At 38.9% G+C, this 24,959-nt stretch overlaps 1 protein-coding gene across 2 annotated transcripts in view; it reads right to left on the bottom strand.

The window, feature by feature from the left end:
• The window catches only part of SLC7A11 (solute carrier family 7 member 11), an 83,421-nt gene that overhangs the window by 5,968 nt on the left and 52,494 nt on the right, over window positions 1-24,959 (bottom strand). The window contains exons 7-11 of one of the 2 annotated variants that reach the window (XM_077861018.1): window positions 15,114-15,237; window positions 12,914-13,017; window positions 11,927-12,023; window positions 10,234-10,383; window positions 8,835-9,012 (exon numbers count right to left, since the gene is read on the bottom strand). In XM_077861018.1, the coding sequence (XP_077717144.1) occupies window positions 8,835-9,012; window positions 10,234-10,383; window positions 11,927-12,023; window positions 12,914-13,017; window positions 15,114-15,237 (653 nt within the window). Of the gene's footprint in view, window positions 1-8,493; window positions 9,013-10,233; window positions 10,384-11,926; window positions 12,024-12,913; window positions 13,018-15,113; window positions 15,238-24,959 lie in introns of those variants that run through there. The other variant, XM_077861017.1, reaches the window with a different exon arrangement.

The following is a 24,959-nucleotide window of genomic DNA, read 5'->3' as shown; positions in this document are numbered from 1 at the left end:
ATATTAACACCAATCCTTCTAACTGTTCTAAAAAATTCTAAAGGAAGGAACACTCCCAAATTCATTTTATGAGGCCAGCATTCTGCTGACACCAAAGTCAGACTAAGACATTATAAGAAAAAAAAATCATAGACCAATATTCCTGATGAATATAGATGCAAAAATTCTCAATAAAATATTAGCAAGTAAAATTCAACAACATAATAAAAGGATAATTTACCTATGGTCAAGTGGGATTTATCTGTGGGATGCAAGGATATATCAAAAGCATACTGGAAGTCCTAGCCAGAGCAATTGAGCAAGAAAAATGAAACAAATCATATTCATGTCAGAAAGAAGTAAAATTAACTCTTTTCATAGATGGGTGATCTTATACATAGAAAACCCTAAAAAGGGATCCCTGGGTGGCTCAGTGGTTTAGTGTCTGCCTTTGGCCCAGGGCATGATCCTGAAGTCCCAGAATCGAGTCCCACATCAGGGTCCCTGCATGGAGCCTGCTTCTCCCTCTGCCTGTGTCTCTGCCTCTCTCTCTCTCTCTCTCTCTCTCTCTCTGTCTCTCATGAATAAATAAATAAAATCTTTAAAAAAAAAGAAAAGAAAGCCCTAAAACCTCACTAAAAAAACTGTTATAACTAATACATGAATTTCATAAAATTGCAGAACACAAAATCAACATACAGAAATCAGTTGCATTTATATACAGTAACAATAAATTATCTGAAAAAGAAATTAAGAAAGCAATTCCATTTACAATAGCATCAAAAACAATAAAATATTTAGGAATAAATTTAACCAAGAAGGTGAAAGACCCACACACTGACAATTACAAGACGTTAATGAAAGAGATTAAGGATATATGGATAAATGGAAAGAAATCTCATGTTCCTAAATTGGAAGAATATTGTGAAAATGTCCACATGAACCAAGGTGATCCACAGATTCAATGCAATCTCAAACAAATTCCAATGACATTTTTCACAGAAATAGGAAAAAACTATCCTAAAATTTGTTTGGAACTGCAAAAGACCCTGAATAGCCAAAGCAATCCTGAAAAGAAGAATTAAGCTGGAGGCATCACAATACTTGATTTCAAGCCATATTACAAAACCACAATAATCAAAGATACTGGCATAATAAGAGGCTCACAGATTAGAAGAACAGAATAGAGAGCCTATATATAAACCCATATATGTATACCCACCCTTATACATATAGTAAACTAATTTTTGACAAGGTGCCAGGAACATGCAATGGGGAAAGGACAATCTCTTTAATTAATGGTTCTAGGAATACTGGGTATCCACATGCAAAAGAATGAAACTCTAGTGTGGACCCCCACCTTACACCATTCACAAAAATTAACTCAAAACGGATCAAAGATTTAAATGTAAGATCTGAGATCATAAAATTCCTAGAAGAAAACATAGGGAAAAAGATCCTTGACATCAGTCTAGGCAATAATTTCTTGGACAAGTCATCAAAAGCACAGGCAATGAAAACAAGTGGGACTATATTAAACTAGACAGCTCTGCTCAGCAAAGGAAATAATCAACAAATTGACAAAATATTGTGAAATAAAATAATTTGAAAATAAAAGTGGGAGAAAATGATTTATTTCAATAATTTGAAATAAAAGTGGGAGAAAATATTCACAAATCATATGTCTGATAAGGGACCATTATCCACAATTCATCAAGAACTCACACAATACCAAAAAAAAAAGAAAATAATCCAATTAAAAAGACCAAAAACCTGAATAGACATGTTTTCAAAAAAGACATACAAATGGCCAACAGGTGTATGAAAAGGTGTTCAACATCAGTAATCACCAGGGAAATGAAAATCAAAACCATAATGTGGCATTACCTTCCACCTGTTAGGATAGCTTTTAACAAAAAGAGATAAAAAATATTAGTGGGGATGTGAAGGAAAGGCAACCCTTATACACTACTGGTGGGAATGTAAATTGGTTATAACCATTATGGAAAACCTAACGGCAGTTCCTCAAAAACTTAAAAATTGAACTACCTGTGATCTAGCAATCCTATTCCCAGTTATGTGTGCAAAGAAGTTGAAGTCAGTATCTCAAAGGTATAGGTGTATCTTCAAGCTATGTTAACTGCAACATCATTCACAAAAGCCAAGATATGGAAGCAACCAAAGTGTTCATCAACAGAAAAATGAATAAAGAAGATGTTATTATGGACTATATTTATCCGTGAGAAAGAAGGAAATCCTGCCATTTGCAACAACATTATGCTAAGTGAGGTAAGTCAGAGAAAGACAAATACTGCATAATAGCACTTACATTATGGAATCTAAAAAAAAAAAAAAAATGAGCTTGTTGAATAGAGAGTAGAATGATTATTACCAGGGACTAGAGGGCTAGGAAATTGGAGAGATGTTGTTTAAGAGTATGACCTCCGGGGATCCCTGGGTGGCGCAGCGGTTTGGCGCCTGCCTTTGGCCCAGGGCGCGATCCTGGAGACCCGGGATCGAATCCCACATCAGGCTCCCGGTGCATGGAGCCTGCTTCTCCCTCTGCCTGTGTCTCTGCCTCTCTCTCTCTCTCTCTCTCTCTCTCTCTGACTATCATAAATAAATAAAAATTTTTTAAAAAAAGAGTATAACCTCGGTTATGGATGTCTAATGTACAACATAGTGATGACAGTCAACAGTACAATAAATCACAAACTTGCTAAGACACTACCTCTGAGCCATCCTCAACACACCTAATGCTGGTGTAGTAATCATATTGCGATATACAAATGTACTAGACCAACACATATACCTTAAAGTCCTCTAATGTCATAATATAAATCACATCTCCATCAAAAAATAATAATAATAACTTAAAAAAAAAAAAGAAAGGACTTGGATTCAAAAATAGTTCTCAAAGTGTAATTCCCTGAACTGGGAATAGCCTGAGTTATCAGAAACGCAACTTTTCAAAACACAATCCCAGACCTACTAAATCAGAAACTTAAAGGTAGGAGGCCCACAAAACTGTGATTCTGCTAGACACTAAAATGTAGAAACCAGTGGGCTAGATGATTTCTAAGGTCATTTTATCTTGGCAGTCCTAGAATTCTGTGATGCTAGTTTCCCAGGGTGTTCATTCTTGTTCATCTCTTAATCTTTGTAATCCATCCCTATAGAACCTCTTCAGACTGCTACGGGTCCTGGAGCCTCTAGGGCCTGTCTTCTCGATAGTGTTAGACCCGCATCGTCACTCACCCAGACACACAATCATCCTCCTCTTTCATGACTTGTCACCTGGAAGAATCCCTTCCAAGAAGCAGTATTTAACTTCACTTAAAAAAAAAAAAGAGGTATATTTTTCATCCACTGCCTTAGAAGAGTGTTCCCCAAAGTTGTTTTTCTCCACACACTCATTTTCTAAGATACATCAATTATAAAGAGCTTGGGACAATTCTGGCAAATGGTAAACTCCCTGTAAATGTTTCTTGAATAAAATATATGTATTACAGCCCGCTCTACACTGAGATATACGTGGAAGACAAGTGAGTGCTCAAGAGTAATAAAAGTCCACATTTACAGAAAAGGGAAGTGGTAAAATTATCTGAGAAAAACAGATTGTTGAAAAGGAAGTACCAATCAGCAGTATGGGATATATGGTTTTGTAAGCAGAGAAGGAGCCAGTGCTATCCGATAGGTTGAAACAGTAGGAGATTTTAGGCATTTTCAGTGGTGGATTGCAAAGCATTGGGGTTAAATTTATATCCTCTCCATCTCTTCCTCCCTGAACTAATCCCTACAATGACTGACGTGTGTGTGTGTGTGTGTGTGTGTGTGTGTGTGTGTGACTATTCATGCACGTATCTTCCGAACAAAAGCCTTTCCCGAATGTCTGTTTCTGCATTCTGGACCCCCAGTCTTTTGCTTTCTTAGACATCTTATTTCCCCATGTCACAGAACTGTATCAGCTCCAGATAAAAGAAGAGCAATTTGGGGATCCTGATGCTTTGCTAGTGACATTCTTTGCTTTGTGACATTCTCCTTTCTGAAAGCTCCATTTAGGTCTTCTATTCTAATAGGACATATGAGGCCAAAGAATCTGTTTTCCAGTTCTGCACACCCATTCTCTTCTTCCATGTTCAAATTGTCCTATTACGCTCTCTCCTACAATTTAAATCTGCTCTTGGGATCCTGAGATTTAAATAATTCTCCTCATAATGGAGGTTCGGCCAGAGTGACTGACTATGGCACTGATTTAGCCGTTGGAACTACACCAGCTTTTCCTTCTAGGTCACCTCCAAAGATGAGATCAGATAGGGGTACTCTCAGCAACCCAACAAGCCTCTGTGGAAGCTTCCTACTTGCCCACAGGGAATGTGGACCATGTGGCATTCAGCTGCTTCCATGCTCATAGGAGCCTTTTGACTTTGGGGATAATCAGCTCCATGATACTACTCACTCTCTCTCTCTAAATATATAATATAATATAATATAATATAATATAATATAATATAATATATAATTATTATAAATAAATATATGCTTATAGATATATAAAATAATATATTTACTATTATATTATTAATTTATAAGTTTTATATAATTTATATATATAAATTATCTACTTGAGAGAGAAAGAGCACAAGAGAGGGCACAAGAAGGGGAGAGGCAGAGGAATAGAAAGAAGCAGAGAAAGAAGCAGACTCCCCACTGATCAGGAGCCCCCATGTAGGGCTCAATAGATCCCAGGACCACAACCTGAGCCAAAGACAGACGCTTAATCAATGGAGCCACCCAGGTGCTCCTCCATGATATCATCCTTTTAGGTAAAGTGGAGCCAACAAGCCTACACTTGGTGTTTTCAGGAACTGCAAGCTACAAGAAGAGCAAACAGCAATTGCAGTGTTTTCAGCTTTACTTTTTCGTGTTCAGTAGTTTTGAATTCAGCTGAAACAACAACTGACTTTGCAAAATCCGATTTACCCAACCACACTTGGTACAAGCATGGGTCCTGCAGCCAAAACTGAGTAAGTCTGTGAAGTATTAGAACAAAACCAATCTTCCCCACAAGTCAGAGTAAAACTATAGTACATATTTTTTTTTAAAGTCTTCCAAATCTTTTCACATGCATGGTCTCGTTTTATTTATCCTTACAGTGAAGGTGGTTTGGGCCCCTAAGAAATGTAGGGCCAGCTTAACTTAAAATATCATACTTTAACTTAAAATATCGTACTACAGTCTTCGCGAAGAGCCAGTCACGTGCCATCAGGCAACTTTCAGTGAGGCATCATAAGGCAGGTTGCCAATGACACACCGTAAGCAGCATATGCTTTCAGGACCCTGGAACTGCAAAGTCATTGTCTACAGAGATGGACTATGATGCTTTTGCTTGGCACTCTTCGGTATGATGCTTTGTAATCAAAGGTGTTGCCTCAACACTACTATCCTCCATATCTTGCTTTAGCAAGAGGGATCCACTCCCAGTCAACCCAGTCATCTGGGCTGTGACACAGTCTGGCTGATAAATGGAGGCAGCCAAGCAAAACAGCTACCGCCAGCCCTCGCCGGAGCTTGCCAGCTCCAGCTACCTCCATGTATTTGAGTCGGACAGTGGGGTGTCCGCCCCATTTTCCCTGGTGAGAAGCTCGTGTTTCTATAAATAAATAAATAAATACCCAGAAAAATTCACGACTCTGTCACAGATGGCAGAAAAATGTGTTCTGTGTATCTGACTATTCCCTTAAGAGCACATTTTCTTTTCACCCTAGGAACGCTATCAGACAAAACGTGGTTCAATACTGGCATCCTGTGGCCAGAGAAATTCATCAAATCCCTGCAAATCTCAGATCCTCGGGTTCTGAACATTCCTGGCTCTCTGTGCCAAGCAGCTTTTCACTATTTTCTGAAGGCTGGTCAGTCACCTCGCATCGTTTGTGAAGGCACCTTAGGTAAGATGTATTTTGATCAACTATCATTTCAGGAGGCTGACCGGTTCGTGTATATTAGGGTGAAAATAAATGATAATAGAAAGTCTAGAGAATGTTACCCAACAACAACAACAACATTTGATATGAAATCGCAGAAGCTCTGCACGTTCACACCGAGCTTTTTTCCTAAAAAGGAGGCAGTTGGGAGAGGAGGCGAGGTGGTGGGCAAGACTTGACTGCCTGTGGGTCCGTGTATGAGTGTTTTGTTTTGGCCAAAGGCTAGGAAAACACTTGCTATTGCAGCAATAAATATTATGAATTTTCTTTATTTTACTACAAGAATGCTGCCTAAGAGGAAAATCAAACAAAATTATGGAGGATTGTTGTTTTTTGCTACTCACTTTCAAGGCGGCTATAAAGATAAAAGGTTACAAGGCTCACAGTTTAAAAACAGAATTGCCATGCTCCCTGGTAAGACTTAATGGCATTTCTGAGATCCGAATAACCATTATGGGACTGCTGCATCGCGGCTGCTTTCGCAAATGGCTACACTAAATTTGGAGTCCTTGGAGATGTTTGAGACATCATTAGAGACAGGAAAACAACAAAAAACTTCAAGATCACATAAGCATGGAAAACTGTCAAAGAAGGATCTAGTGTGAAAACTGGAAGTCGGTAGTCACTGACATAGAAATGGTGCAAAATATGTACGTGGAAGCGATGGGAAGGGATGTTCAGAGTTGGCTGCCTCCCAATAGGTGGAGCGCAAGGCCTACTATGCGGGAGAAAGCATGGCATCGGCTCTCTCATCAAGCTCCGCCTCATCATGGCCCAACTCCAGGGCTACCAGCCCTCTCTCCCTCAGTTCACGGGCTTTCCCATGGCTCTCGGGGAATTGAACTCTCTCTCACCGGGGTCTGAGATACACAGACCTCACAATGATGATCCCTAGTCTGTTCCAGACATTGGTAATGAGGACAGCAACCCTATGGGCAGTTATTGGTTAACAAGATCCTTTTCCCTTTTCAGAAACGCCTCTGTGTGTATTACCTACAACAGAGAAAATCTAACTACAAATACTCCACAGAAAACGAGTGTGACCTAATAGGAAATAGAAGTGAAATAATCTGCGGGACAATCAGTGGGCCCTTGTTAGCCTTAAGGAACCCAACTTTTAGAATAACACCTCCTCAGGAACTCAGTGTTACTGGCTAGAAAACAAAATTTAGACATAAATAGTAGCATAAGGTCTAAAGATACCAAACACCAATTATAAGCTAAAAAGAACAGTAGCAAGACTCTATTTTATTTTTATTTATTTATTTATTTATTTATTATTATTATTATTATTAGCAAAAGTCCATTTTAAATGGCTGACTTCTAAATGAGATTGTGGAGCACATTGGTGAGTCCATATGTATACATGTTTTGAGGGGCTTTTGGTTTTTTTTTAGGTTTAGTAACACTGACATTATTTATTAACAATTCTATCAGAAATATCAGAAATCTCCCTCAACTTCTTGCTGGGCTTTTAAGAATGGATTATGGTCAGAGAAGTCAATGAAAATGCATGCTAAGAACAATCATTTTCTAAACTCACTAAACTCATCCCAACTCACAGGCAAAAACATGGCCTCTGGCTACTTTTTTTTTTTTTTTTTTACTTCTCCCTTGTGCCCCAGAAAGAGCATAGACTCTGAAGCCCAGCAGCTGTGGGTGCAAATCCTAGCTCAATGGTTTAAAATCTGTACACGCAGAAATAAATTCCCTATGTCCCTGAGTCCCAGTTTCCCATTGAGGAGAGAAGAACAAATGTGCGCTCTCTCTCTCTCTCTCTCTCTCTCTCACAGAGCCTGTGGAAGATGACATGAGATGACATGAGATGATGTGAGAGGAGGGCCTTACTCAGCAGAGACCCTTCCAGAGGGGTAGGCTTTCCACAAAGGCTGCTCCCAAGCACCCTTTCTACCTCCTCTTATCCCATATTTCCTCTTCTCCCAACTTACCTGGTCACCAAGCCCTTCTGCTTTTTCCCCCTTTAACATGGTTCACTTTCTCCTAGATTCTGCGGGCCTTGTCCTCGGTCAGACCTTTCTTAATCCTTGTGAGGGGTTACCGTGGTAACTACCAGTCTTGAATCTCTTCAGCCCTGACCCTGTCTAATCCACCCTCCCTGTACCCAGGATGATTTTTATAAAATACAACACTGCTTGAGTTTGAATTCTGGCTGCATGACTTGGAACAAGGCACAGAAACTCTCCCACATTATGACTCAAAATCTATAAAACAGGGATAATAAACTTTTGCCAACTCAGAACACTGTTATAAGGATTAAATAAGGTCAAATATGTGCTAATGCACAGAAATCACACAATCCATGAGAGGTGTTGTTATTCTTCTCTTCGGTGTTCTTGCTGTTCTTAGGACCCTTTGCGGTTCACTATGCCCATTAACCAGGATTGTGTCATAATCACGACATGTAGGACCTCTGTGGGTCTCTGCCTCACTCCCTACCCAATCTCACATCACTCGGCAGGTAGCATGTTATGATATAGAATCAATAAACTGAGTTCAACCCAGAGTAAAAAATAATTAGGTTAGTAAGGGAGTCAGGAAGGCAATGAGGTCATTTCCAGAACTGCTGATAAAATTCTATCTAAAGAAGCTGTTCTCTTAAGAAGTAATTAGAGCAGCTCAAACTAAAATATCCTGCAAGGATGGAACGGCTGTAACCCAAACATCCTTCCTGCTTTTTCTGCTAGTCCTAATTAAAATGCAAAAATGTATTTCAATGAGCAGTTGCCTTGCTCACGTTGTTGAACATTAAGGGGTGTGTGTGGGTGTGGGTGTGTGGTTGTGTGTACCCATAGACTGGGTTTTCTATAACACGGTCTCTCAAGAGGTCCCAAAACTGTGTAAAAGTCTTACCTGACAGTCTTCTAAACCACTTGGGTTTCTTGTCCCAGATAATAAAGAGATAGTATGCAGGGACCCCCGTCAGAGTAATGATGAAGCCAATCCCTGTACTAAATGGGTCCGAATACAGGGAAAGGGCAACCATGAAGAGACACGTGAAGGAAAACAAGGCTGGGATGAACAGCGGCACCTGGAACAAAGCACAGGGAGGAAAACAAATCATTTCAAACAGTTCCAGAGACAGAAGGTGGGTTCAAGAGGAGCTCATCAGTCATTGGATGGGGTGATCCCCACCAGCCACGTGAGAAGAGGCGGTGACAGGCACCAGCCTACCTTACCTTACTAGCAACATCTCTTTAACAGGGCACACAGAATGGAGCAACCATACTCTCTTAATTTTTTTTTAATTTTGAATAGAATAAAACCTAAGGATAAATAAGCATGTTTCATTGGAGATGCTTTGTTTGAATTGTTTGACTAGGTAAGTACCACTATGACTTACGTTTTTTATTTTAAAAGGTTGGCTCTGGGATAATTATGATTAGAATCTGCTTTAATGTGGAGTCAAGAGCACAGGCTGCTTGCTACATGTTACAGCCTTTCAGTGCATATTGATTTTCTGTTGGAGACTCACAATAAGAACTGACAGGAATAAAACAGACCAACTCCTATTCAACCGCTAATAAAGATGTTGCTAGCATTAGGCTATGGATGTAATTAGAAACAAATTCTGACAACATGACTGACGACATTATCTGTGTTATTTCTTAAAAGCAAATAAATAGTGAGGTCAGATCAATCCATGAACGTTTGCAGCTAGAGACAAGAAACATTCGTCAGCCCTCCCAAAAGGAAAGCTTCACAATGGTGAAGGGTATTCTATTATGCGGTACGTTCATACATTTTCACACGCCCTGTGTATTCACACTCTTATTCCTTCTAGACCATATAATGTAGAAAAAGAACAACGTAATAAGTCATAACATTTAAGAATACTTAAAAACGCCTGTTTTGTAAAGCAGGGTCTTTTTTAGAGTTTCAATTGGTGGCAATTCTGCAGGTATCCCTCCGCCCCGGCTCAGCACGCCTATCCACAATTACTCAGCGGACAGACACGAGTATCCCATATCCCACACTTTGAACACGTCGGGTCATTAGACACATCCAAGAAAAAGCAACATTTTTCAGAAAAGTGACATAAAAAGTTGGGTATACATCACATAAATGACCTGATGAGTTATTTTTCCAAGCTAACATAAATCCAACATCAAGGCACTAACTGCGAGAGTTAAACATTTGATTCCAGAGGATGCTGCCCCCACCCAAGCTCCCCATCATCAAGTTATGACAACGGGAAGACTAGGTATTAGAAGAAAGATTTATGGAAACCCATCAAGATTACTGAGGTTACCTTGAAAGGACGATGCATATCTGGGCGTTTGTATCGAAGATAAATCAGCCCAGCAACTGCCAGCCCAATAAAAAGCCACCTGGCAAAACTGAGGAAATTCAAAAGACTGTAGAGGTCCCCAGAGAAGAGCATTATCATCGTCAAAGGGTGCTAAGGGGGAAAGGGGAGAAAAACCATGCTCGGTGAGTCAAAAGAGAACACAGCTGGTAACAAACAATAACATCACTACACATTACGATTACCCTTTTCATATGATTAGTTATACGGATAAACTACGACAGTGATTAAAAACCTATATTCGACTGACTTCCTATCTCTATTCTGCTCTTATACCCCATTACGCACCAGTAACAGCCTGGGAAGAGCATCATCATTACCACTTAATCAAGTGGAATTTTATACAGATGTTCAGTTTTCACTTGTGCGGTTGTGTGTGTGTGTGTGTGTGTGTGTGTGTTTTCATCTGAGAGAAGAGAGCGTGTTTCCAAAGTGTAAAACACCGGATATTCACTGACTTACATTTAAAGACCCAGAGACTGAGATGAGAAGCGAATAACTAAGACTGAAAATCAAGTGTACCCAATTAGAAAATTCACAGAGAGCTCTGTAAATGGTTCCTGACAAGCCCTTGGCTACACACACTCAGGAAACACAGCCACCTCTCAGTGACTCTGTCGTCTCCTGAATGCAAATTATTGACCTCTCCTTCCTCAACACTTGCTCTCCCCGTGTGCTTGCCAGGTGTGACCCTCAAGACCACAGAAAAGAAGGAAGCCCAGAGATCAGCCTAGCGAGTCTCTGCAGCTCCACATGCCAAGGACAGCTCCACTGATAGCAGAGGCTCAAAATGAAAGCCCTCTTCACGGAATAGTACATTCTGTTCCCACAAGTGACGTTGACTTCCAGATTCCGCACAGAGCGTACGCACACTTTCCGGAGAGTTTTCAAGGAAACATAATGACACAAATGCATGAAACAGAATGTCCAATATAGTCTATGGTGCTCCTGACAGCCAAGTCCACTTGACAAAAATATTACCAAATAGCAGGTAAAAACAAACAGAACGTTGCCAATGGGTATTTGAGGACTTCTACTCCTGACACAGCCATGTGTGTCCCACACTTCACGAACACCTTGCGTTAAGAATTCTACAACTCAAATTTCAGCTGTGGTGCTTTTTCCTTCTTCCCTTTAGAGTTGCTCTCAAATATCTCACTTTTAATCACAGAATCACTGCAGTGCCTAGGGCTTCAGCGATTTTTTTTTCTATAATTTTGTATGCAACTCATTATAAGGTGCCTATGATACTATGATGTACCTCTAGGTGTTTTGGGACTGGGGCTTTCAGCTTCACTTTCAGTATGCAGAACTGGGACTTGTTGCTCTACATCCTTTTCTGTGAGGCTCTGTGTCGAGGACAGGAGCCAGGTCTAATCATTTCCCTTAGACCTCGCGAGTTTCTACAAAGGGGAAAAAGAAGTGATGGGTCCCAAAGCATCAAATATGCATCAGAAATACTGAATAAAGGGAAGCAATGGAAAATATCTTGCCTCCCAAACTCCACCAAGATATACACAGAGCCAATTTAGCAATGAACAGGAAAGTAAAGCACTATCTAAATTCTGCTTTGAAATCCTCTTCGCTAACCTGTTATTCAAGCTTATATCTAGGTATACTTTTTAATATGCATTACCAAAACAATAACAGCTGGCAGAGGAGTGTGCTTGCGGACATGAATCATGGAGAGGATTTCTGGAAGTTGACCCTCTCGAGACGCAACATAGAATAACCTGATGGGAGAAAAATGTGGGTGGAATTGACTGTAAAATTGATCATTTCAAAGGGAAAAATCCAGAAATCTAAGAGAAAACTTGCATCTACTATTATAGCAACTGGTTTGACATTTCTTAGGTGATTATTCAGGTTCCACTGTCCCGGTAAGGCAGAGAAGCATCAAAAGAAACCTGACTTCGAATTTTATAAAATCTGCCAACATTTATCTTATTCTTTGAGGAGAAACAATAGCAACATCCAACTCAGCATAGCTCTCCCTACATATAAATAGTTCTAGGTTCCGAGTGTCGTACGTGTGCTGTCAATCCAATCCAGTCCAATGTACACACACATGCAAATGTGTGTACGCACAGACATGCACGTGTACACACACATAACAGTTACATTTTTCTGATTGGATCTTAATCTTATGGTAAAATAAAAGGGACTTTTGCAGCAAACAAAACCAAAGGGATACAGATGGCGGGGTGGTGATTTCTGGTGTCTCTTACTTTACTTTTTTCTTGTCACCTTTAGAGAAACAAAAGATTTTATCACCAGAAATAAAATGCTGTTGTTGAACTCTGCAGACATTCTATTTAAAAAAAATAAGAAAGAAAGAAAGAAAGAAAGAAAGAAAGAAAGAAAGAAAGAAAGAAAGAAAGAAAGAAAAGAAAGAAAAATTGTTCTATGCCCAGCTGCAGCGTAGACTATGAGTAGACAAGCAGTGCCCTCTAATGGGCAGAATGAGCCATGCTACCGATGCTCAGACGAAGACTTCGATCTTACATGTCTCTTTAAAAACAACAGCTTTGCAGGCACTATTTCTTTTCCTTTTAAAACTACTCTCATCACAGCCAATCTCAAAAACAGAAATGCATTTCTAGAAATGCTTGAACTCACTCACCTGGAGACAGCAAACACACCACCATTCATGGAGCCAAAGCAGGAGAGGGCAACAAAGATCGGGACTGCTAATGAGAAATTTCCCAGTAGCCGCTCAGAAAAGGTCTAGTGAAAGACAGAATGAAGCAAATTAATGCTCTGCCAGAAAGTGGAATAAAATGAAACAATTTAGGCCAAACTCGTTCTATGACTTTCTCTTGGCCTGCTGATACGTGTACGTTTTATAATCTTTCTTTTTGGTTAGGGTCAGACTGACTTCTTGGACAATAATCAAAAGCAGGCACCATGGCATTGCTTGTTGCAAAACTATGGGCAAGAGTCTAAACAAGCACCTTCTCTCTACTTTCATAATGCAATGATCCATTTATTGAATCTTTATCAACCATGATATCTATCATCTCTGATTCTGGTAAGTAGGAAAAGCTCAGTTCAGAAGTTCTCCTATTAGAGACAGAAATCCTTCTGTAAAATGCCTTCCCTTTAGCCTAGAAAGCCACATTTTTACAGCGAATTACAAATGTACCCTGAGAAGTGTCACAGATACTTGTTTCATCTACCAATCCCCCTGTTACAACACAGAGGTCCAGAGAGACATAATCGATGACTTAATCATTTATACCGCATATACAAGCGGTTCTGAAAATCTTTTGCCCAGAATAATCACATTAGCTGAATGTCTGTTTATTGAGCCACTCTCTCCCTCTCAGGGATCGGCCAATTCCTTCCGTGGTTTCCCATTAAAAAAAGGCTGGAATACATATACAGGTCTGCGAAAGTCGAGCCACAGAATATACAAAAGATAAACAAGACTTCCAAAATTTCCTTTTCCGCCATGGCATATACAATACTGCAAATCTCCATTAAGGATGTATTTAAAAAACAAAACAAAACAAAACAACTATGTGGGATTCTTTAGTTGTCCTTGATGCAGCCGGTGCTGTGTAATTAATGGACCACATCACACTCTAAAAGTAAGTGCTGCCCTTTGTCTAGTAAGATGCGACGACTGACCCGACATCAGTAAGCTCTGGACACTGGCTTGTCTGGTGGGACTTATGGCAGCGGGAAAGTCTCTTTTTAATACAGTGAACACGTACATAGATTCCCATGAAATGAGATAATTTGTCCCCTGTGGATGTTGTCCACATGAGGTAATAGTGACTCTTTTAAAAGGAACTGACATCTGGTGATGGGAAGTTACTTTTTCACTCTTCATTGTTATGAGGTCATGAATAAATGCTTTCTTGCCAGTTAAGTTTTTATACAAAACTAAAAGTATGTGTCACAGATTGACAGTCTCATAACATGACCTTTGAGGGCAAAGATGGTCCTGGGGTCAAGTAAATTTTTGGAAAATGCTGTAAAATTATGAGTCTCCGCTTCTTAGGGAGTTAAAAATGCACATTAGCATCTTTAATATTCTGAGAAGTGCTAGAGCAATGACATGTTTAACTTTGAATAACTCAGTATTTCCAAAAATTAATAATATCCCATTATTGGTATTCAAAAGGATATAGTAGAAAAAAACAAACACATATGGTCCCTTGGAAATTCTTAAGTGGCACTGTGGGGAAACAAACAAAGATTTTAAGTTTGAAAAGTTTACAAACTGGGGATCCTGGGTGGCTCAGCGGTTTAGCCCCTGCCTTCAGCCCAGGGTATGATCCTGGAGTCTGGGATCGAGTCCTGCATCAGGTTCCCTGCAGGAAGCCTGCTTCTCCCTCTGCCTCACTCTCTCTCTCTCTCTCTCTCTCTCTGTCTCTGTGTCTCTAATGAATAAATAAATCTTTCTAAAAAAAAAAAAAAGTTTACAAACAGGAAGGAGTACAGAATAAATTGCAATTTGCAGACCAAAAAATACATTCGTTTAAATTCAGTAACTGCCCACCTATCCTGCAAGTCATGTTGGAAGAATGTTTTCTTCTATTCCACACGCACACATGGAAATATGTTTTCAAGCATGAATATGGGGAAACGTTTTATATGAAATGAACAGTGCCAAGAAATCATATAGGACTCTGGCTATATCAGTTAAATGGAATATGCTAAGGTGTCTTCTAAATTTTTTAAATGCTCATTATCATTCAGGTCAAGAAGAGATTACTGAATTTCAAAACACTTTCTGCTGGAGGGAACTACTATAAAATTGCATCAACTCATTAACCTAAATTCAAATTGGCATTTTCCCAACTTGGACTTACCACCGCCACTGCATTTGAAAGCAAGAGTTCCTCGGCACTAATGGTCGTAAAGTAGGCCACATTTGTTAGCACGTAGCCAATGGTGACGATGGCCATGGATATACATATTGCAAGGGGGATGGTTCTGAAATGCACAAAGGAATTGCTTATTAGTTATCTTTTGTTAGTCATTCTCTGAAAGCAAAGACGGTACGATAACAGGCTAATTCAAACAAAGAATAAAATAGTATGTATGATAATTATAGCCTCTGTTGAGTATGCATATTTTATCAGGGTGAAGTGCTACAGTCCTTTGTAATTTAATAAGGTCCATGGGAACAGATACTTCATTTGTCTTGTCTACTGCACTACCCTCAGAACATATGGGGCCATCCCACTCTTGTACTCCACAAATGCTACAGCAGTGTTTCTCACACTCGATCATGCATCACCTGGAAGGCTTGTTGAAACAGTTTGCTGATCCCACCTCAGAGTTTCTGATTCAGTAGGATTTGCCTTTCTAACAAGTTCCTGGGCAATTGTGCTGCTGCTGGCCGGGGGACCGCGCTTGGAGAACCATGGGTCTATATACCTTTCTAATACTAACTGACTGCCTTGACACCTTTCTAATGCTAGACCCCAAGAAGATCTTTCCCATTCAGCTTTCCGCCTTAGATAGCTTCCCTTATCAGCAAATAAGTCGTACACTTTGGGATGCATGAGAGCAAGATAGATCTACCATTCTAAATGATAGTGATGATAATTTTATATATAACGCAAAAAGCACAGAAGCGCTCACAGTAATGACTTTGCACTGCCCTGCTGTGAGTTCAAAGGAAGCTCCAGATCATGAGTATCTATTAAAGCAACAGTGCAGATAATCCCATGAAATTAGAGGTGACATGCTGTGAAGTACATATGACCGGACAGTGCTGACACTCTGTGGCATCAAGAAGTACCCAGCACAAATGCAATGTTATGTCTTCATTTAATGCACTGGCAAAGCCAGGAGTTACTGACCCTAATAATTTGATTCCATGTTACCGATACACATTACTTGCTTAACATAATCACCTCTTCAGACTCTTTCCAGTTCAAGCAACTTAAACCTTCAGCTCCCTGCACAAAGGCTGATGGGTTTTTTAGCCATACAGCTTATCAGCCCTCATGGGGCCTTAGACCCTGCTGGGTGCCACTAATGAAGACCTCAATATAATTTCTTCCAAGATGAAAATACAGCTCAGAGCTGGGAGGGGGAAAAAAAAAGGCACAGCCTGCCTCTCTCCCCAAGCTGGGTATGTTTAGCACACAAAGTCCCAGCTCATTATGCTGAACAGCACTATTCCCTGTTGAGAACAGGCAAAGCTAGCCAGTCAGCAACTGCCATTCATTATGCTGCTTGGAGCCTTTCACTTCCCCTGATCCCCAAAGCCTGAAGCCTTGATGGGGAAACACATTGACCTCTAAATCCTGGCATCCTGATATAAAAGTAGCAGATGTTCCCCTTCCCCAGTGTGAAGAGGGTCTTGTGGAATTTTCAGTTAGCACCGTAACATGCATTGCTAGTTGTGATTGATAAATGCTAAATTTCAGCAGAGGAAATCACTAGGCCAATTAAATACAAAGGACTGAGTGGCATAAGGCATACTAAAGAGGAGTTCTGTTTCTTCGAAAGAAAGACTATACGTAAATGCAAAGGGCTAAGAAGGCGAACTTGCAGGTATATGTGCAGCTTTTCAAACATTCACTGTATGATTTTAAACTTGAATCTTTTCTGTTTTTTTTTTTTTTAACATCCCAAATGGTGTGTTAAGCTCCTTCTCTGGAGGAGAGAAGCAGGGAGGGAGGCGGGGGAGAGAGGCTCTCTATTCCTCGCAAGAATGGGATTAAGAAGTATAAAGTTTTCTGTTAATAAAAACTGAGGTGACATTGTTAAGTGCAGTGAAGTAACTAGCCTGTCCAGGACAAGTCCCATCAGATGACGCTGCAAATTAGCAGGGGAAGTCAGTCTGAAATCTGGGCTGTGACCCTCCCAGCATAGAATCTAGCCTCAGCTGGGCTTTTCCAAGGCAACCTCCCCTCTTCCTGCTTCAAAATAATGGTATGTCTGAGGGATGTTTTCTGAATTGGTTTTAGCAGAAGGAAATCCTAAAAAAAAAAAAATCCAACTTTTTTTTCTCCACTTGTCAATGACAAAAACTATAGCACTAGCTACTGCCATTAACTTGGTGGCTGTTATGTGCCTGATATTTTATAAGGTACTTTACATATTTGCCTCATTTTATCTTCAGAAAATCCTGTGAGTTAGGAGCATCATCACCATTTTGTATATGAGGAAATTAAGTCTAAGAGAGTCTAAATAATTGTTTAAAGATACAGAACTGGTAAGTAGAAACCCAGAAGTCAACTGATCAATCCTAGCTCAAGGCACAGCTTATTAACCACTAAGATGTACTCTCTTTCTCATGCATGTGGGTCCTCAATCTCTTAACTCTTAATTTTCAGAGAAATCATAATTGTTGAAATCATAATTGTTTACAATCATATATAAGAGCTTTGCAAAACTCTTATCAAGACCAATAATGCAGTTTTACTTACCATAAAGGAGGGAAAAAAGTTATTCCGTGACTTTTACAATTTTTTTGTGTAACATGAGCTTTAAGGTCAAGTGGATGAACTTTTTTTTTAATAAATTTATTTTTTATTGGTGTTCAATTTGTCAAAATACAGAATAACACCCAGTGCTCATCCCATCTAGTGCCCACCTCAGTGTCCGCCACCCAGTCACCTCCACCCCCCACCCATTTCCCCTTCCACCACCCCTAGTTCGCTTCCCAGAGTTAGGAGTCTCATGTTCTGTCTCCCTTTCTGATATTTCCTACCCATTTCTTCTCCTTTCCCCTTTATTACCTTTCACTATTTTTTATATTCCCCAAATGAATGAGAAAGTGGATGAACTTTTGAAAAAAAGTTTCAATGTTTAGAAAATTTGGGGGTAGATTCAAAAGACAACAGAAGCTCACCTAATAAATTTCCCTAGACAATTTTTGCAGAAGAGGAGGAAAAGCAAGCATGTTTGTCAGAGAAGCTGAAATGTATAGATTATTAACAAATTTACTATCAGCCAGATATACTATATAGATTCTGGGGGGGGGGGGGAGTCAAAGGAACCTAAACGATAAGACAAAAGTAAGAAAGGGTCCAACCTTGTTGCAATTCACAACATGCCAGGAATTCCTCTCTCAGAAAATTAAGCCATGGGAATTGGAGGGGGTGTGGCAAATAAGCCAATGTCTTCTGTGCTCCAGTTCCACTGCATTTTGACAAAGGGAAGGAGGAGAAGAGCTTGCGGCTGCCTTGGCATAAACAGCAATCAATTACCAAGGAAAGCAGTTGACGTGTTCAGAAGGGCTTGGCACCATGTGGTTAACTCCTGGGTTTCAAGCATCAAAGCTTAAGAGCCACTAGGTGAGCTGATAAAAGCTATTAGGCCATGCCAGAGCAATCTTTCTGGAGGCTTTAGATGCAGAGGGCAGATAAGCACAGTTAGTAACTCAAGATTAAGGCAAATGGCACGTGATAATAAAATGAATTAAAGGGACTAGTAGACCACTGATACTTCAAAGCCTCTGTGTTACTGTGAGGTATCCTCCAATTCCAAGTGCACCGAAAGCATGGTCTTTAAGCTGAATAAAAATAACTCATCCCTCTGAGTTCTACTCTTTTGTGAATGTTTGTGCATGCCTGTTATGATTAACAAGAAAAGAGTTACTTAATCCTTAAGACCTCTAGTCATTATACAAAGTCTTTTCAATTAAAGGCCATTAAGTATGTGAGAATCCAATAATTTTATTAGCTGCCCTTAGTTTTCAATCAAAAGGTCTTGGACAGTCTTCCTTTCCTGTGGGCTTATTTATTTTATTTTATTTTATTTTATTTTATTTTATTTTATTTATTTTTTATTTATTTATTTTTTTATTTTATTTTTTCCCCCGATGCAAACACATGAGGGTATGTGGGCTTATTTTAAATCCGTACCTATAACCAGTCTATGTCACACATGGATAAATACTTGTTTTCTTAGAAATTATTAAATGGAAGTCTCTGGAACATCTGCTTAAAAGCACTTCATTGTAAGGAATGAAGTGGAATCCAAAGGGTCCCGAAAATAATGTCTGGTAGCTTATATTTGTATAATCTACAAAGCACTGACAAATAGACGTTATCTTCAAATATACACACGTCATTCCAAATCCTTTGTGGAATGAGAGAGAGTATAGACGAATAAGAAACAAAATTCTCAACAATCAAATAAGAGGTTGTCAAAATTGTTCCCACCCTTTTCAAACATGAGAACCAGAAGGCTCAGAAAGGTTCAGTGATGTGGTCAAGGTCACAAAAATAGTAAGTGGGAGGGTTGAAACTTGAGCCTACATCTTTCAGCTCTAAGCTCCACATTTACCATATATCTTTCCCCATATCACCCCTACTTTGTACTTGCTCTAACTCCACGCACGAGGTCCCTGGGATTCTCAGGTGCTGACAGACATGTGTTTTATTCTGTATGATACAAATATCAGAAAACTGAATGTGACGATGTGACACGTTATGAGCCAAGTGTATTTCTCTAGGTTCCACATAGTTCTCATGAATAAACTTGCAAATAATAAATATACCATGGGATGCATTTTTTAATGTGCTCTACAACTGTGATAGAGCATCAGAAATGACCACTGTTTCCAAGGGTTTATGTTGACTCTTGCTACAAACACCAAATGAGAAAACCTAGCTTGATTCTCCAGAGATCTGAGGATACCTGAAGCTATAGGGATTTCTGAGGTTCAAACCATATGAGTAATTTAGTAATCACTTGAATTTAGAATATTCCTAAAATTGTTTTCTAACTTGATCAAAATTTTCTGATTTTGTGAACCAAAAGGAGTTCCACACAATCCTCAGTGTCGCGGTGCATACAATCGAGACCACAGAACGCATTGATCCTGGGGCATCTAAAATTGTCTTTGAGCCGTGGGACTGGGCATGATGACAATCTTAAAGCCTGCTCTTTTTGTGTTCAAGAATCTTCTAAGGAGGGAAGTGACTGATGTTTCACAATTTCTTTTTTTTTTTAAGATTTTAATTATTTATGAGAGACAGAGAGAGAGAGAGAGGGACAGAGACACAGGCAGAGGGAGAAGCAGGCTCCATGCAGGGAGCCCGACGCGGAACTCGATCCCAGGACCCCAGGATCACACCCTGGGCCAAAGGCAGGTGCTAAACTGCTGAGCCATCCAGGGATCCCATTTCACAGTTTCTATTTAAAAATCATTAAGATTTTAACACATGTATGTGACATTCAGGAAAAAGGGGGGAAGGAAAGATTAAGAAGAGCAAGAACATGGTAAACTTCTTAATTTGTGAGATACAAAAAGAAAGTAAACAATTTTCTAATTGTTTTCAATTCTATTAATAAACTAGGCACTATTTATTCATATATAATTGAAATGGAACTGTGATTCATCTCAACACAAAGTATTTAAAATTATACTAAGTACCTCTTGATTCCAAGTTTTTTTCCAGAATCATTCTTAACACTTTATTTATAATTACCCTATGAAGACCTTGAAAGCTTTTCTATAGCTCAGACACAGAAATGACTCAAACATCTCTTTTATTTCTCTCTTCTGTATCCACTATCAATCAATTAATTTTTGCTGATTCACGGTTTATATACTGCTGTTAGTTTTGTCACTCTTATAACTTCGGTCACGTGTTATAGTCAAAAAGATAATAGTATATCTTAAAGAAAATCAATCTATATTTTTTCATTCACATGATTTTTTTCCATACATTTTTACATACTTTCCCTGACTCTTGCTCATACAGAACACTCCAGAGAGCCCTGGGCGCTGAATTATCCTATCTGGCTATGTGTTTTCTGACATTTCTAGCACAAATTGATTTACAAATAAGTGTTTTTGATAGTTTTCCAGACTTGAAACAATTAGATTACAGGTGGCTGGACTCACGAATTCTTTTGTGTGTTTTCAGTGATTTTGCCTCATTGTCATTTAGTGCTATCACTATATCTCTAGTTATCCATGGTGAGTGGGAATTGGGCTGTTGATGACAGAAAAGAAATGCACTTGAGGAGACATAGCAAGGAGTTAGGGGAAATGTGTGGGTTGTCGCTTAAAGAAAAAAAAAAAAACACAGCGAGAGGAAGAATCATGTTCAGTTCTAACTTAATCACAATTCCTGGGCCAAGGATGAACACAAAGATGTGACAAACAGATTGTCACATAAAGGTACACCGTGATCCCACTGATTTCAGGCATTAAACACCTGCCCTCTGCTCCTAACAGGATCATGGCAAAGCTACGGATGTTGTCTCTGAGGCATTTTAAATTTCAATACTACTGATGTCTAATCTAAATCTCACCATTCTCCATTGTCCACAGATGAAGAAGTCCATAAACAGAAAGAGAAGACAGAGAGACCTGTAGAGAAATGTAAGAAATGAACAGACACAGATTAAAAGACTGCAGGGCTGAAGGAAGCTCCCGGGAAAATGTAAGGAGGGAAGAATGTACAGCAACACCAGATAGAACAAAGAACTAAAACAAAAACTTACAATTCAGAAACACAGGGTGATAAGCAATCAGACACATTAGTGTAAATGTTCAATCCCTAAAAATACTTAATTTTTTATCCTATTAGAATAAATTCATCGCTAAGTAAAATTATTTGGCAAAATGTAGCTTGAGAATACATTTTCATTTGCTTGAGTTTCATTCAAAAAGATTAACATGGCTACATCTCACTTTCTCTCATTTTCTAGAGATTTAGAGTATGTCTTCCAGATATACTACAATTATTTATATTTATCATGGGTATAATAAAGATATTAGTGGGCAAGTCTGAGTGGAGAAAAAAAATGGTTTCTAGTAAAATGTTAGAAATTAAATAGCTGAAAAGATAAAATATCTTAAGAACAATAACTTAAATTTCACACTAATGTTCAATTCGTATTTTTGTTACACTGTTTTTATGATATGCCTTTTAAAATTTCATTATTTTCCTCAGGATTTAGCCTGAAATACATTACAATAATGCAACATCTCAGGAACCGTTCTTTGGAAGAGAGTCCCTAAAATCCAGATGTATGGATGAAATAACCACCAACCACACATTTATGTACCTCTTTCCAAAGTATAAATTGTTCCTGGGAAGAGCTACCCACACGGGCCACATTTGCCAGACTCTCTTGTATTTGGGTGAGAGGGTAACTTATCCTCGATCTCAACTGATGGGGCAATTAAAGGCCAAAGCGGGCTGCCTCGTTACCCCTTTTCGCCTGACAGCTAGTTGCAGAAAATCTATAGAGTGGCAAAGCCACACTGTGAAAGGAATCTAGGTCACAGAATCGACATGTATAAGAAGGCCCACAGGTTAGCCAGGGACATCACTGGCTAACGTCACATCACCAGTTAGCCACTGGACTGTTACATGATTTAAGAATTAAATTTTTGATGGTTGAAAGCCATTGAAGACTTGCGGTTTGTTTGTTGTAGCAGCTGGCATTACCCTGACCAATAAAAGAATGAAAGGCCTCATTATATCAAGATCTCAATTAGTTTATATAAGACTTAAAAGAGTCCTCATTAAATTTTCTCATATATTATGTTGTTTTATAAAAGACCAGTATATGGTATAAAATTCTTAAAACACTGTCCCAACTTACAAAACACAAATTAAAACAATCGTATCTGAGAAGATTAAAAATTAGTCATTATTCAAACTTCCCAGAAATGCAACAAAGATAGATCTCCTTGTTTGCTACTTTAAAATAGAAAATCTCAGGGAATCCCGGGGAGGCTCAGCAGTTTAGTGTCTGCCTTTGGCCCAGGGTGTGATCCTGGAGACCTCGGATCGAGTCCCATGTCAGGCTCCCTGGATGGAGCCTGCTTCTCCCTCTGCCTGTGTCTCTGCCTCTCTCTCTCTCTCTCTCTGTGTCTTTCATGAATAAATAAATAAAATCTTTAAAAAAAATAGAAAATCTCCTGCACTTCTAACAACTGTCACCCATCCAACAAAGACCAAAGCACAATAGTCTCTTGTTTTGACCAAAGACATATAATAACACAATGCAATGTTAAATAAAAATACTCTTATGCCAAGAACAAGGCAACATAAAATAAATATACCCACTTTGGCATAGTAAATGGAAATTAGAGTCAAAATTCCCTCAGGCTATAAGCACATATCTTGGAAGGAACAGATGACATTTCTCCTACTATATACGCATAAACCAGTTCCAGGCACATTTCTGATCAGCCACGTGATAAGAAACGGAACAGGTAAATGTGGAGATGTTCAACCATGATAAATAACTACCGCTCATACCACCAAAAATTGCCATCAACATTTCTGAACGACGACAAATTTAATTATTAGTAATAATTTTACTTTGATATCTGGTGGTCAAATAGATAAGTGACTCTCCAGTTGGCTGCTCTGGGAATCAGAACAGAAACTGGACAACAGGCAAGGTTACAGACTACCCTGTTCTCACTCAGGTCAACCAGATCGGTCCTCTCTTCCTTGTTCTATTCATTGATACTCTGTAATACAACTGAGGGTTTCAATAGTTTTAAAATCACTGCTCTACATTCTACAAGTCAAATTATGTCTTCAGATCATTTTTTTGGACCCAATACCGGCTTCCTAAAGTATCATTTTGAAAATAATATGAATTCGTTTTGTAAAGCTGCTATATATGAATGATTAACATATGCATTTATTTGACACTATAAAGTTGAAAAAATATATATATATGTATATATATATATATATATATATATTTTTTTTTTTTTACCGCAACAAGTCTCTATTTATACTCCTAGGGTAATTCTTTGCAGGAAAAGTACAAAGTCAACAGACGCTCCAGGAGCTATGACCCAGCTTTAGTAAGTTGGTAAAGCCATACGGCAGGGCTACAGAGAGCATGACACAGCAGGCTGATGAAGCAGTAGAGAAAGGCAAAGATGAGAAGAAGTAGAGTTGATGGACCAAGAACCTTGCCAGTCGAGAGAGGTGATGTGTCCTTGCCAAGAAAGTGATGATGAAGACGCCTGATTGGAATGGTTCACAGCTCCCTGAAGAGGTCACAAAGGCCCAGAAAATGGCAGCACCTCCTTCAAGCCCTCCCTCTCCTCTCTGCAGGCTGCCCATTTGCAAAGATTCATACTCGCAGCAGAAATGGAAATTTTGTGATCTTTTATCTTTCAGCTCAAAAGTTAAACTCTCTGAACAATAAGCTTTATGCTTTATGTTTACTAATGCCTTTTCTTAGGCTACAAGGATTCATAGGCACACTCTCTCTAGGCATAATTTTCTCAAGTCAAATATACTGTGCAGTAGCTGAGGGACTATAAAATAGAAGTGGTCCTTATGGGGCAGGCTCCACGCTCAGTGGGGGGTCTGCTCTAGATTCTCTCCCTCTGCCCCTATGCTGACTCATGCACAAACGGGCATACTCGAGTATATATATTTGTATATTTGTATATTGTATATATAAATATATACATATATTTGTATATATATTTGTATATGGTGTATGTATATATATACACATATATTTGTATATATATATACATATATTTGTATATACATGTATTTGTATATATACACATATATTTTTATATGTGTTTACAGGCATACTCGAGTATATGGTGTATATATATATAATTATTTATATATAGTATATAATAACATATTAATATTGTATCTATTTGACCACCAGATATCATATATATATAACATCCCAGGTATAAACTGTCTTTTCATAATATCTTTTCCCCAGAG

Source organism: Canis aureus, chromosome 20, assembly GCF_053574225.1.
Source record: "Canis aureus isolate CA01 chromosome 20, VMU_Caureus_v.1.0, whole genome shotgun sequence".
In the NCBI taxonomy this organism is placed as follows: Eukaryota; Metazoa; Chordata; class Mammalia; order Carnivora; family Canidae; genus Canis; species Canis aureus.
The sequence above is the reverse complement of the archived record's forward strand: the minus strand, read 5'-3'. Positions and strand labels throughout refer to the sequence as shown.